The following is a 15278-nucleotide window of genomic DNA, read 5'->3' on the forward strand; positions in this document are numbered from 1 at the left end:
ACAACCAGATGCTGTTGATAACGAATGTGCACACTGGCTTAAGAGAGATGGGTTGGAAATGGGGTATCAAGCAAATGCACACAGTATGTTTACCACTCCTCCCACCCAAACAAATCCTGTATGAATACTCCCTTTGCCTAGCAGCAAGTAGGAGCCCGGTTGTTAGTCGATTGGCGAATCACTTTCTGGGGGTAATAATCCCTCCCAAAACATTTGGTCACTCAATCCTGTTTCTGGGGCATTGCTGTACTCAATTGGCTGCCGTGTTTCACCCACAAAATACACGGTCAATCCACTTTACAATACTTCCTATGCAACGCTTTGAGACGTCTCAACGCCATATTCACGTGATTGAGACGTCTCAAAGCACTTCACAGAATATACTGCAAAGTGAATTGACTGCATACTTCGTGGGCAAAACGCGGCAGCCCGATGCGCACAAGTGTCCCACAAACAGTTGAGGATTGAGGGACCAAATTATTATTATTATTGTTTTTGAAGGAATTATTACCCCCAGAAAAACAATGCACCAATCAACTAACAACAGGGTTCCTACTTACTGCTAGGTAAACAGAGGCGTGTGGACTAAGGAAACTTGCCCAACATTTCCCCCTGCCGGGAATCAAACCCGGGGCTCTCCCTTGCAAGGTGAGTGCTCTAACCACTGAGGTTTTGGCTCTGTTGAGGGGGTGAGATAATAAATAAATATCTTTGCATTTGATGCAACACCTGTCAGACCAGGAGGACATCTCAAAGCATTTCACATGATGAACAATTTTATTTGGGGTTTGTTGGCCAGCACACCAGGAGACATTCTTCTTTTCAAATAATTCCACAGGGTCTTCAATGTCCACTTGAACAGACAGACTGGACCTCGGTTTACAACAGCAACAACAAAATGACATTTTTATAGTGCCTTTCACATTGGGAGGATGTTCCAAGGCACTGGACAGACAGAGCTTCGGACCTGAGCTGGGGGTCGGGGAGGGTGGAGGTCAGGGGGGGAAGCACGGAGATCGAAAGCATTGTTGAAGAGGAGGGTCTTGAGATAGGTCTTGAAGGTGGTAAGGGAGGGGACGAGGTGCAGGGACTGCGGGATGGAGTTCCAGAGGGTGGGGGTAGAGCAGCAGAAGGCCCATCCTCCAATAGTGGGGTGAGTGAGGAGGGGAACGTGAAGCAGGCCGGAGCCCAACTGAGCGGAGGGAGCGAGCAGGATGGTAGGGGGCTAGGAGGTTGCAGAGGTAGGGGGAGCAAGACCATGGAGGGGTTTGAAGGTGAGGACCAGGATCTTGAACTGTATCCTCTCTGTGATGGGAAGCCAGTGGAGTTGGGCGAGGGTGGGGGTGATAGGGTCACAGAGCCTAGTGCAGGAGAGGACACGGGCTACAGAGTTCTGGATGATCTGCAGCTTATGGAGGGAGGAGTTGGGGAGGCCGACAAGCAATCAGTTTGCATAGTCGAGCCTCGATGTAATGAAAGCATGTACGAGGGTCTCATTTGAATGACAGCAGATCAAGCGATGCAGCACATCCTGGCACTGCATTCGAGTGTCAGCCTGGACTATATAAGATCTAATTTCCGATGTGAGGCTTGAACTCACAATCTTTTGCCTCAGAGGCAAGAGTGCTACCACCTGAACCAGACTATCCAAACCAGTATCCAAACCAGACAGACTTCCACATACTGTATTGTGTACCACCAACGCATAGAAATTTTGCTGTGTCTAGAACAGAATGCACACACTCCTTGAAGTACACATAATAATAATAATAATAATCCTTGCATTTGATGTAGTACCTCATCATGTCATCGAAACATCTCAAAGGACTTCATATGATATACTGTAACGTGGTTTGGCTGTATATTTTGTGCGCGAAATAGGGCAATCAGTAGCACACAGCAATTTCCCACAACCAGCCATGAATTGAGTGACTAATTTTATTTGGAAGATTTTTTGGCCAGGACACCTGGAGAAACTCCCTTCTCTTTTCGAATAGTGCCATGGTATCTTTAACATCCACCTGAATAGGCAGACGGGACCTTGGAGTAATGCCACATCCTGTTTACCTGCTTCTAGGTAGTATTAGGTGCAGGTTGGTGAGAGCCAAGGGACCCCAGAGTGTGAATTGGGGTAACTACTGGAGTTTAATCAGCTAAAATTTCACAGCTTGCACTGCAGAAAGAGCACTGTCTGACTTGCTTCCTGCTACTTGTCCAGCTGGGACCACCCTACTTGTTATGGCTTTGACTTGCAGGTTAAATAGGAGCTGAGCGGGAGAATTCCCAGCTTTGATTCCCGGGCTAGACAAAAACCTTAGGCACATTTCCTTACTCCACATTCCTCTGTTCGCGTAGCAGTAAGTGGGAACCCGGTTGTTAGTTGATTGGCGGATCGCTTTACGGGTGGCAATAACCAAAAGAAAAAGTGGTCACTCAATCCACGAGTATTTGTGGGACGCTGCTTGTGCTTAATTGGCTGCCGAATTTCGCCCCCAAAATATACAGTCAATTAATTCGCTTTACAGCGAAACGCTTTTGAGACATCTCGACGAGGCGCTAACAGCAACAAAATGACATTTGCGCGGCTCCTTTCACGGTCGGGAGGACGTCCCACGGCGCTTATACCGGACGCATATTTTTATCATTTATTATCGATGAAGCACGTCAGGCTGCTTGAAAGGGGAGGCATTGAGCTATATCGAAGGGTACGTGGGGAGGGAGGGAGGGAGGGAGCGAGTGAGTAAGTAAAGAGAAGAGAAATAAAAACTCCAGGGAAGATCTTGATGGTCCTGATGACATGTTGCTGTGTGTGTGTGTGTGTGTAGGAGGGAGGGAGGGGGTGGGGTGGGGGGGAGGTTGTTAAACCTTTCTTTTTGTTCCACGCCTCATTTATGAGCATTGCCCGCCCACTTTGGGAATCCCCCAGGAAGGATCCGGAGTCAGCAAACGGCCAACCGATTAGCCTGGCTGCGCTTTTGCTCAGTAAAAGACTTCGCCATTGGTCCCCAAACTCAGGCTCTTGCAAACATTTGCAAAAAAAAACCTGATGGGAAATCCCCAGTCAGGAGTTTCCTCTCTCGATTGCAACACTGTAGTGCCGCAGAGAGAGAGAGAGAGAGTAGCTCACACTCGCTCACACACTCACTCACTCACACTCGCAGAGACTCCGGGGGACTCGAGGATTTTGCAACAAGAAAGGAGAAAAATCCTGGAACTCGGATTACCGACAGGAGGTAGTTGGGAATCGTCCCCTTCCAGCAAACGTGAAGACTTCGACCTGGACTGAACTTGACCTGAAATTAACAAGCAACTCACGCCCCCCCACCACACCACACTCCTTGGCCTCGGCCGCTGTTTTCGGTCGCTCTCGTTGCAAAAAAAAGGGGGTGGGGAGGAGTAACCCCAAATACTTTGAAAAAAAAGGCGACTTTGCAACGTCGATCCACCGTCAAGAGGACCCGGCTCACTCACACAATAGTCACCTGAAACACCATGGAATACATGGCGAGTAAAGCGGATCCCGACGGCAAGTTGGATGTGGATAAATCTCGGTGTGATTCGGGTTTGGTTGAATCGCTCGGAGAGCCCCAGGAGCCGGCGAGCAAAGTGAAGGTAGAGGAAGTGGAGGAGGATCAGTTTGACTCCAGTTATGGCTCCTCGTGTCTCTCTGATCGCCTGGATTCCTCGTACGGCACCTCGTCCATCACTGACTCGCTGTCTGAAGCCCTGGACAAGTCCTGTCGGATCAGACATGAGGACAACAAGAAAGGAGCCACCGAATCCAGGGACAAGACAGTGACAGACTCTCCCCTGGATCCTTACACTTTCCTGGGGGAAGATGGGGACACGTAAGTTGTAATACATTTAAATTTTAAAACGTGTTTGGGTCAGCCGGTGCCTGACACATGCAGAACCCCATCTCCATGCTTAAAAGTGTCCAAACCAAACCGATAGTTCCAGGCAGCCCACCTACACACACACTAAACTCCATACCCCCATTACACCAGTTCTCGCCAGTGAACACATCGATTTCAAGATCCTCACACTCGTCTTCAAATCCTTTTATGCCCTGGTATCTCCCTATCTCTCCGACCTCCTTACTCCTGAACCCCCTACCCGCTGCCTCTGCTCGACTGGCTCTGGCCTCCTACCTGTCCCTCGAGCCCTCCGTTTCACCACGATGGCCGTGTTTTAAGCCACTGTGCCCCGAAACTCTGGAACACTCTTCCCCCATCCCTCGACCTTGCCCTTCCTTCCCCATCTTCAGATTGCGCCTGAAGATGGGGAAGATTGCGCCTGAAGACTACAGTCCCTCTCCTGGCTCGGTGTTGTGCTTTGCCACTGTCAAGAGCTCTGGGATGCTACCCTCTGTGTGTGGGGTGCCATGTTAATGCAAGTTGTTGTTGTTACACATGGAAATCCCAGAGATAGATTGTTGGAATGGAATGCGCACTCTCCCTAGAGGGACACATCCTACTTCCTTTATCCTAGAAAACATTTGAATAGATATAGCTATAAGCGTTTTTTTTTAAAAAACACACCCTGGTTGTCAGTGAGGCAATTTTGAGTTTGGAACAGTTAGTGGCACTCTTATCCTCCTGTGGGTGGGGTGAGGGTAAGCTGGATCTCCTTGGAGCTGAACTGGTCCAAGGTGAAATGTTTGGCTACAGAATGTCGGAATAGAGCCCATGTTCTGTGACAGTCTCAGTAGTCCAGTTCCTAAGCCAGACAGGACAGTATTCAAAGGTATTACTGATCACAGCACTGCCAGCCTGGCTCATCGGCAAGACCTAGAAGGGGAGGCCAGTCACTGGGAGCAGGGAGTCATCCCACTCAGTTAACCCTGTAAGCCAAAGCCCTAACTGGTAGGGTGGTCCTAGCTGGACAAGTAGTGGTTTTTAGCTGGTTAGACTCCAGCAGTTACCCCAATGCACAGGACACTCTGGGATCCCCAAGCCTTGGCTCTTGCCAACCTGTGCCTAACACTTTCCAGAATTAGGTAAGCAGGATGCGTCCCTCCAAGGAGAGAGTACACACTCCATTCCAAAAAGCATCTCGGGAATTTCCATGTGTAAGTAGGATGCATGAAATTCTCAGTTTGGTTTGGATATTCATAAGCATGGTGATGGATTTCCACATGACACCCGGCTGACCAAAGAAAAAATCAAATGTGAGGATTATTATTTGTAGTTAATTTGCCACAACAGCTGAAGCCACCATATACATTATACGTTTAATGCAGTACCTGTGATGTCTAGTGTAGGTCAAAGGATTGTAGTCAATTGTAATAATAACTGTGGCTTTGTAGCCAAACATAGCAGCCAATTTGTGCAGTGCAAGGTCTCACGAACCATTTTTATCTGCTCTTTATCTGCCCTATTGTGTCTGAGCTGGTGTCAACTCCCCCACTGGACCTTTTACCCATTCTCCTGTTTATCTCTTTGGTGTATGTGCTGGTGCTCACTCCCTCACTGAAGCTATGCACTCTAATCTCATCTCATGGTAACACTCTCGCCTCTGAGTCAGAAGATTGTGGGTTCAAGCCCCCACGTCAGGACTTTGAATCACATAGTCTAAGGTGACACGCCAATGCAGTACTGGGGGTGTGCACTCGTCTTGCAAGCAAGAAGTCCTGGGTTCGATTCCCAGGTGGTGTGAAACCTTAGGAAAGTTTCCTAACTCCACACACCTCTGTTTATCTAGAAGTAAGTAGGAACCTGGTTGTTAGTCGAATGGTGGATCGCTTTTCCAGGGGTAGCGATCTACTAACTCCGACCTACTATCCCCCTACCTACCTGCCCGTAGCCTCCGTTCCTCTGGCTCCGGTCTGCTCCACATCCCCTGCCCCAACCGCCCTACCAACGGTGGCCGGGCCTTCAGCCTCTCAGCCCCGAGGCTCTTGAACTCTATCCCCCAGTGCCTTCGCCGCCTCCTCCCTTTCCTCCTTCAAGGTCGGTCTCAAGACCTTTCTCTTTGACCGAGCCTTCAGCTCCCCTCTCGACTCTCTACCCCCTCCTCGCTCTCTCCCTTCCCTCCCCTCACCCTGACCATTTCCCCCCTGCTCGGGTCCTGACCCAACTGTACAGCGCCTTGGGACGTCCTCCCAACGTGAAAGGCGCTCAATAAATGGAATCTTGTTGTTGTTGTAATAATCCCTTCATAATTTTTTTTTAAAAAATAATAATTTGGTAACTCAATCCATGACTGTTTGTGGGACACTGCTGTGAGCAATTGATTGCCGTGTTTCGGCCACAAAATAAATATTCAATCCACTTTACAGTACAACAACTTGCATTTATATAGCGCCCTCCACCCCGGGCAGCGTCTCAGAGCGCTTAATAATGGCGGAGCCTGAGGCAGAGCCAGTGGGAGGGGGAAGGTGACCATAGGCATGGTCGAAGGGGAAGGTCTTCAGGTGCGATCTGAATATGGAGAAGGAGGGAGCGAGGTAAAGGGGTTGAGGGAGGGAACTCCAAAGTTTCGGGGCGTAGTGATTGAGGGCACGGCCACCGATGGTGGAGCGGAGGATTCGGGGGGTATATTCTGTGAAGCGATTTGAGGCATCTCAACGATATGATAAGGTGCTATATCAAATGTAAGGATTATTATTAGTAGTAGTGGTAGTCTAATTTCACTCTCCTGCACATCCCCGTAAGATATTCCACCTCTAATTCCTGTTTAAAAGAACCGACGGACTTGATGCCACAACTGTAATGGATTATTTTTTCAAACCTTCTGTGAACGTCTTAAATTTGTGCCCACTCATGTCTATACTCACCGATCAGCTTAAATAACTCATAATAATAATCTTGCATTGGGTACAGCACCTTTCACGTCAGGGGGACGTCTCTTAGCACTTCTCGGGAGTTTCTGTGAAATGGGATGGCAGTGTATTTGTGGGTGAACACGGCAGCAACGTCCCACAAACAACCATGAAACAAATGACCAATTTTTTTCTATTTGGGGGATTGTTGGCCATGATACCGGGAGAAGCTCCCTTCTCTTTTCGAATAGTGCCATGGGATCTTTAACATCCACCTAAAACCGGCAGACAGGACCTCGGTTTAACATCTCATCCTCTGACTATGCAACAGCCCCCAGACAGCACCGTATTGAAGTGTCAGATCAGACTGTACGAGTTCATGTTCCAACGTGGGGCTTAAACTCGCAACCTTCTGACTCAGAGGCAAGAGTGCTGTCGACTGAGCCAGACTGACACACAGATAACATATTGCTGGGTGTAACATGGGTGTAGGAATTAGTGCCTGAGCACTTTTGCAGCTTCACTTCACGAGACTGTCATGAGGACTTTCTAAGTTTGCAAGAAGGGGAGGTGTGGAAATTGGGGAAAATCTAAGGGGAGGGGAAGCCCAGGGATGGGGGAGGAGGGGGGGAATTTGCCCCCGCTGTACCGAGAAGGTAATGACTGATTGAAAGCCCTTGTTTTGTTTCTTCACAGAGGTGTGGAAGTGAGCTTAGGCTGTGTGTGGGTTGCGTCGGGGCCAGGCATCATGTCTTTGACCCATTTTACTGTTATGTTGCTGCTGTCAACCCCCCCCCCCCCACCCCCACACCTTTTCTATTTGCATGTTTCCATGCGTCACACACACATGTGACTCAAATCTAACACTTTCCTGTCAGAAGAGGAAGAGAAGGTGGGGCTGGACCACCTGTAGTGGGGTGTGATGTGGGGGAGGCAGGGGAGGGGGAGGGGGACGTTGAGCAACGATTATTGGTATTGTGGGAGTGGGAGAAAAGAGGGGGCGAGAGCTCCTGTAATACATAATCCTTGATATAGAGGCTTATCATGTAGTTGAGACATCTCAGAGCTCTTCACAGGATACACTGTAAAGTGAATTGACTGTATATTTTGTGAGCAGAACAATTGCGCACAGCAATGTCCCAGAGTCATGGATTGAATTTTTTTAAGGGATTATTACTCCCGGTAAAGCGACCCGCCAATCGACTAACAACTGGGATCCTACCTACTGGAGTAAGGACACTTGCTTAAGGCTTCGTCCCGGTCCTTACTTGCGGGCGATGCGAGCATGTTACCTTGTACTGCGTTTGCGGGAGCTAAGCCACTGATGCATGTCTGTGTGTGTTTCAGCATTGTGCACCTGGCAGCGATTCACAAGGCAGAAGCATGCGCCCTGCACTTCATCAGTTTCTTCTCTGTGGAGGTGCTGGAGATTCAGAACGACTTGTTTCAGGTATGGTTTTACTCAGCTGGTGGTCCCTCTCCAGGCCCCCCCCCTCCCTGCGCACACACACACATACACACATTCGCACATGTAAACACGCACATACGCACTCATACGCACATTTGCACATTGCACACATATACACACGTGCGCACACACACCCATACACGCATTTGCACATGCACACCCACGTTGGCTCACAAGGTTTACAGGAGTTGAGTGGGAAGAATTCCCCCACCCCCGGTCTGTCTGCCCCGGCTTGCCCCGATTTTTTTTCTCTCTCTCTCTCTCTCTCTCTCTCTCTCAGTCTTGGTAAACAGTTCCTGAGCCTTTGCCCCAAAATGATTAGGGAAACTGGGCAAGTTCACTCTGGAGAAGAGGAGGCTGAGGGACGATAGGATTACAGTCTTTAAGATTCTAAAGGGACAAGATATAACGTAGACCACGATAAGCTGTTTTATCTTGTACTGAACAGTAGAACCAGAGGACATGGCCTGCGATTGAAGGGGCTAAATTCAGAACGAATTGGCGGAAACACTATCTCAGAGAGCGAGCAGTGACCTTATGCAACAGACTCCCCAGGGAGATGGTGGAAGCAGCAAGTGTCGATTCATTCGAGAACAAATCGGATAGATTTCTGTTAGGAAATCGTATCTCGGGATACAGTGTATAGTTTACAACATGTCAAGCAACCGCCAGGATGGTGGAAGGTGAACTGGATGGACCTTGGTCTTATTTCATTCAGCAAATCTTATGTTCTTATAACCTCTCGTCATTTTCTCTTTCCACCCCACCCCACCCCCTCTCCGCCCACCCCCTCCGCCACTGGAGCTCTCTGCTCACACTTGCTGCTCACACTTGCTGCTGTCTGTGTGTTGCAGGCTGCCTTGCACCTGTGTGTGTACACTAACCAGAGCTGCCTGGTGCGGGCGCTGGTGCTGAGGGGAGTGAGTCTGGAGCAGCAGGATTGGCACGGCAATACCCCACTGCATCTGGCCTGTGAGTATGGGCTGGTCCAGTGTGTCCAAGCCCTGACACAGCAGCCCACAGCGCAGGAGAGAGACAACCTCCAACACCTCTGTCTCGGACCCAGGCACCAGGACTTGGAGCTACAGAACTGGCAAGGTGGGTGATGGGGCAGTGGTGAGAGAGTGGGTGGAGGAGAAACCAGAGGTGGTCATGGACTGTGGGGGGAGGACGGGGACGCAATGGTGAGAGAGAGAGAGAGTGTGTGGAGAAAAGGGGTGAAATATAGATAGAGAGAGGGAGTGGAGTGGGTGGAGAGGGGGCAGTGGTGAGAAAGAGAGAGTGAGGGAGGGTTGAGAGAGAGAGTGTGGGGTAGGGGGAACCAGGTAATGTCTGTGTTGAGCTGCTAGTCGGGATCAGGTCACACCACTATCCTGGGAGAAACGTTGCTGAAGGAGCTGGGATACATCACTGGATTTCTGTGTCTTTGCAGCAACTCATGACCTGTATCTCTTCCCCTTCTGTATCTCTGTGCAGGTGTGACATGTCTACATGTGGCAACACTGGGCAGAAACCAGGAGATAATGGAACATCTTCTCCAGAATGGGGCAAACGTTGATGCACAGGTTAGACTCTCTCCATCTCTCTCTCTATTTCTGACTCTGTGAATGTGTGTGTCTGTCTCGCTTTCTGTCTGTGGGTGTGTTTGTGTGTGTGTCTCTCTCATTCTTCCGCACTCTCGCTCAGTCTCTGGTCCACTCTCTTGTTCTCTGTTTTTCTATTTTTCTCCACTCTATCTCTTTCAATCTTCTTACTGTCTGCGTCTATCTGCCCATGTCTCTCATTTTCTCTATTTTCCTCACTGTGTATTTCTCGGTTCCTCTCTAATCTGAGTGTGTGTGTGTGCGCGTGTCTCTCTCTCTCTCTCTTCATGAATGTTTCACTCTCTGATTTTGTTTCTCTTTCCCTTTTTTCTCTCTCTGTTTTTCTTCCTCTGTGTTGCTCTATGTCTGTCTCTCTCTCGCTCCGTGTCTTCCTCTCTCTCCGTATGTGTGTGTGTGTGTTTGTGTCTGAGTGTGTGTGTGTGTCTCTGTGTATGTGTGTGTGTGTGTGTCTGTGTGTGTCTCTGTTTCTCTCTGTCTCTCTCTCTCTAGCTTTCTCTCTGTGTTAATCTCTCTCTGTCTATTTCTCTGTCTCTCTCTGTGGCTTTCTCTGTGTTTATCTCTCGCTCTGTCTATCTCTCTGTGGCTTTCTCTCTGTGTTTCTCTCTGTCACTGTCTCTGACGGCTTGTCTGTGGTTGGGTACAGGATGGTACAAGTGGGAAGACGGCACTGCACCTAGCAGTGGAGCTGCACGAGGCTGCGTTGGTGTCTCTGTTGTTGCGACACAACGCTGACGTGGATGCCGTGATGTACAACGGCTGCACCGCTCTGCACCTGGCAGTGGGCAGGCAGGACACGGGCATCGCCAGCGCCCTGTGCCAGGCAGGAGCTGACACCTTCCTGCCCAACGTGGAGGAGGAGACCCCGCAGGACCTGGCGGCCGGTAATGTGGACGTAAGTAACTTTCCCACCATCTCACCCAGCCTGTAACTGGTTACAGGGGGTTATGAGCAAGAGTGGATGAGGCCAGGACACCGCGCTTCATTTACAGACCACAAATATACAGTCAATCGTCTTTATCCAATATCCTGTGAAGCGCTTTGAGGCATCCCAATGGTATGATAAGGCGCTATGTCAAATGCAAGGATTTTTATTAAAAAGCAGCTGGATGCTGTGATGGGAGGACCGTATTATAATAATAATAATGATGATTTTTGCGTTCGATAAAGAGCCTTATCATGTCGTCAAAACGACTCAAAACGCTTCACAGAATATATTGTAAAGTGGATTCACTGTGTATTTTGAGGGCGAACAGAGGCAGCCAATTGTGCCACAGCGACGTTCCACAAATAATCGTGAATTGAGCGCCCAATTTTTTTTTGAGGGGTTATAAACCCCCGCAAAACGATGCCCCAATCGACTAACAGCCGGGTTCCTACTTACTGCTGGATAAACAAAGGCGTGCGGAGTAAGGAAATTTGCCTAAGGTTTCGCCCCCCCGCCCAGGAATCGATCCCTGGTCCTCTTGCTGGTGAGGCAAGTGCTCCAACCACATCCCCGCGGGACTCCACAAACCTGCCCAAGTATTTACCCCACCACATCTTTCAGCCTGTAAGTCATGACGGGCTGGTTATGAGCCAGGCCAATAGAAATGTGTGGCCGCACTTTTCCCACGGGATCTGCCCCTCTCCCCCCCCCCCCTCCGATCTCCACTACAAACCCTTTATAAATAAATAAAGTTCTGGGCCCCGCAGGCCCCTCGGTGGTTTCCTGACGTTGCTGCGGGTGGAGCTGCTCCGGATGCGTATGAGCGGTGCGGGACAAGTGGCAAATGGGCTTCACTCAGAGGCCCCGCTGTTGTGATTGTTGTGTGTTTGTGAGTGTCTCTGTGTGTCTCTCTCTGTTTGTGAGTGTCTATGTGTCTCTCTCTGGGTTTGTGAGTGTCTGTGTGTCTCTCTCTCTGTGTTTGTGAGTGTATGTGTGTCTCTCTCTGTGTTTGTGAGTGTATGTGTGTCTCTCTCTGGGTTTGTGAGTGTCTGTGTATGTCTCTCTGTGTTTGTGAGTGTGTGTGTGTTCTCTGTGTCTGTGAGTGTCTGTGTGTGTGTCTGTGTTTGTGAGTGTCTATGTCTCTGTGTTTGTGAGTGTCTGTGTGTCTCTCTCTGTGTTTGTGAGTGTCTGTGTGTGTCTCTCTGTGTTTGTGAGTGTCTGTGTGTTGCTCTCTGTGTTTGTGAGTGTCTGTGTGTCTCTCTCTCTGTGTGTTTGTGTGTCTCTGTGCTTGTGAGTGTCTGTGTCTCTGTGTTCGTGAGTGTCTGTGTGTCTCTCTCTCTGTGTGTGTGTGTGTCTCTGTGTTTGTGAGTGTCTGTGTCTCTGTGTTTGTGAGTGTCTGTGTGTTTCTCTCTGTGTTTGTGAGTGTCTGTGTGTGTCTCTCTCTGTGTTTGTGAGTGTCTGTGTGTGTCTCTCTGTGTTTGTGAGTGTCTGTGTGTGTCTCTCTCTGTGTTTGTGAGTGTCTGTGTTTGTGTCTCTCTGTGTTTGTGAGTGTCTGTGTGTCTCTCTCTGTGTTTGTGAGTGTCTGTGTGTCTCTCTCTGTGTTTGTGAGTGTCTGTGTGTCTCTCTGTGTTTGTGAGTGTCTGTGTGTCTCTCTGTGTTTGTGAGTGTCATTGTGTCTCTCTGTGTTTGTGAGTGTCTGTGTGTCTCTCTCTGTGTTTGTGAGTGTCTGTGTTTGTGTCTCTCTGTGTTTGTGAGTGTCTGTGTGTGTCTCTCTCTGTGTTTGTGAGTGTCTGTGTGTCTCTTTGTGTGAGTGTCTGTGTGTCTCTCTCTCTCTGTGTTTGTGAGTGTCTGTGTGTCTCTCTCTGTGTTTTGTTGTTCTGTTGTCTCTCTCTGTGTGTTTGTGAGTGTCTGTGTCTCTGTGTTTGTGAGTGTCTCTGTCTTTGTGAGTGTCTGTGTGTGTCTCTCTCTGTGTGTTTGTGTGTGTCTGTGTTTGTGAGTGTCTGTTCTCTGTGTTTGTGAGTGTCTGTGTGTCTCTCTCTGGGTTTGTGAGTGTCTGTGTGTCTCTCTGTGTTTGTGAGTGTCTGTGTGTGTCTCTCTGTGTTTGTAAGTGTCTATGTGTGTCTCTCTGTGTTTGTGAGTGTCTGTGTGTCTCTCTCTGTGTGTTTGTGTGTGTCTCTGTGTGTCTCTCTCTCTGTGTTTGTGAGTGTCTCTGTGTGTCTCTCTGTGTTTGTGAGTGTCTCTGTGTGTCTCTCTCTCTGTGTTTGTGAGTGTCTGTGTGTGTCTCTCTCTGTGTTTGTGAGTGTCTGTGTGTGTGTCTCTGGGTTTTTGGGTGTCTGTGTGTGTCTCTCTGTGTTTGTGAGTGTCTGTGTGAATGTGTATGTGTCTCTCCACTGTGTAAATCTGTATACCTATGTGTGTGTGTCTCTCTCTCTGTGAAGTTGTGTGTGTCTGTGAGTCTGTGTCTCTCTCTCTGGGTCTCTGTGAGTGAGTGACTCTGTGTGTTTCAGCACTTGGGACGTCCTCCCGACGTGAAAGGCGCTCTATAAATGTAATTTTATTGTTGTCTCTCTCTCTCTGAGAATGTGTCTGTGTCTGTGAGTGTGTCTGTCTCTCTCTGTATCTGAGTGTGTGTGTCTCTCTCTGGGTTTCTGTGAGTGTGTGTCTGTCCCTCTCTCCGAGAAGGTTTGTGGCTCTGTATCTGTGAATGTCTCTCTCTCTCTGTATATGAGTGTGTGTGCATGTGTCTCTCTCTCTCTCTCTCTGAGTCCCTGGGTCTGAGAGGCAGGAGGTGGTGAGCTCCTGTAGCTTCGCTGATGTGCCCCCCCACCCCCCCAAAAAGGGCCCCCCATTTATATGAAAGAAGTCATTGAATTTTTTTTTGCAACAATCTAATGTGTTATTTCCTTATGTTTAGTTTTTATCAATAAAGTGAAAAAATGTAGGTTGGCAGTAAAATGTACCTCAATAGCAATCAATCAACTCCCCGCAATTTTCTGCAGAATTTTATCAAAAATTTCCCCACAATTTTTGGCAAACATTTCTGCATTTTTCTATTGGCTCAGGTGTGAGCAAGCGTGATTGATGCCTGGACACGGGGAACTCATTTAAAAAACAGCTCGATGCTGTGATGGGTGAACGATGAGATGGGTGTACTGGAGGGATGAGATCAGATGGGTGGAACATAGGAATATAAGAACTGGAGTAGGCCATTCAGCCCCTCGAGCCTGTTCCGCCATTCTGGATCATGGCTGATATGTATAACAACTCCCATTTACCCCATATCCCTTGATACCCTGACCTCACAACAATCTATCCACCTCAGTCTTGAACATTTCAATTGATCCAGCATCCAGGAACATTTGTCAGAACTTCTTGAGTGTTTTTTTTTATATAAAAAGTGGATCTTTGTCTTTTCCAGATTCTGGCCTTGTTTCCGTTTGACGATGTGAAGCTGGGAGGCCAGCCAGTCCTCTGTGCTGACTTCTAACCTGCGGAAAGACAGTCTGAGGAAAGAACTGTCTATTGAATATTTTCGGGGCAGAGGTGGGGGGGTTGGAGGTTTGAGGGTGGGGAGAGGAACAGGGAGATGATTGGAAAAAATCCTCCTCTATTCGTGAATAGATACCGGAAGGAAACAAAACGAGGCTGACGCAAGGACCAGCTGTTTGAATATCTGAGCACCAAACTAAGCGTGAGGACCTCAAGCTCTGAACATGCAGAAGCCTAGAGAGAAAGAGAGAATGTTGCTTCTCTTCCCTTCCACCCATCACCACCTCTCTTTCCCTCCTATACCTCCCCCACCCACCCTGCCAAAGCCAATTGCATTCACCAGGACTGCTTTGTCCTGAAATGCTCTTTTATTTTTCACCAACGGATCCGTTAACTTTGTTTGCCTCCTGACGCTAGCAGACTGGATTAACTTCATCAAGGGACCTTTTCTAGTTGTTCCAATGAACTTCGGAGCTGTGAAGATCACCCTGAAGTCTGTCTGCTGGTGAGAAGCAGGCTAGGGATGGCTTGACTTATGCGGAAATGGATTGACCCATGTCCCAAGTGGTGGTTAGCAAAACGGTGCCCCATGCCCATGTGTCAATCTTGCTAAAGACAAGATGGCCTTAGATTTGGCCAGCGGGAAAGTATTTATTATAACTTGTAAGTTTATGTGTGTGTGTGTTTTTTGGGGGGGTAGGTAGTAGGTAAGGTCAGAGTTTGTAATCCTTTATCGTGTGACCTAACCTCATTTGTGGTTCAAGGATTGGCAGAGTTGGAAGCCAGCAGCTGGGATGGTGGGGTTGGGGCAGGAGTGGTGCCTATGCCATTGGCTGCCACCCCTCACCCGCTTGTACCTCATAATAAACAGTTCAGCTGCTGCCTTTCAAGAACCGTTGTTGTGTTAATCTCTGTTTTGACGCGTCTTATAATAATAATTCTTGCATTTGATATAAAATCTTATCACGTCATCGAGACGTTTCAAAGCGTTTCACAGAACGTACTTTCAAGTGGATTAACTGTGTATTT

General features: G+C 48.7%; 1 protein-coding gene across 1 annotated transcript; it reads left to right on the forward strand.

The window, feature by feature from the left end:
• Positions 1–3068: 3068 nt before the first annotated feature.
• nfkbie (nuclear factor of kappa light polypeptide gene enhancer in B-cells inhibitor, epsilon) lies at positions 3069–15142 on the forward strand. The gene is made up of 6 exons (XM_007898211.2): positions 3069–3848; positions 8111–8213; positions 9086–9329; positions 9708–9796; positions 10479–10727; positions 14179–15142. The coding sequence occupies exons 1-6, from the start codon at positions 3493–3495 to the stop codon at positions 14245–14247; spliced, it is 1110 nt and encodes a 369-aa protein (XP_007896402.1). The 5' UTR covers positions 3069–3492; the 3' UTR covers positions 14248–15142.
• The last annotated feature ends 136 nt before the right edge of the window (positions 15143–15278 follow it).

Source organism: Callorhinchus milii, unplaced genomic scaffold (assembly GCF_018977255.1).
Source record: "Callorhinchus milii isolate IMCB2004 unplaced genomic scaffold, IMCB_Cmil_1.0 Scaffold3, whole genome shotgun sequence".
NCBI lineage: Eukaryota > Metazoa > Chordata > Chondrichthyes > Chimaeriformes > Callorhinchidae > Callorhinchus > Callorhinchus milii.

Excerpts from the sequence above, each read along its gene's own strand:
- nfkbie (XM_007898211.2), top strand. The coding sequence starts at position 3,493 with ATGGAATACATGGCGAGTAAAGCGGATCCCGACGGCAAGTTGGATGTG. Across the intron at positions 3,849-8,110 it reads CTGGGGGAAGATGGGGACAC|CATTGTGCACCTGGCAGCGA; the intron begins GTAAGTTGTAAT and ends TGTGTGTTTCAG. Across the intron at positions 8,214-9,085 it reads TTCAGAACGACTTGTTTCAG|GCTGCCTTGCACCTGTGTGT; the intron begins GTATGGTTTTAC and ends TGTGTGTTGCAG.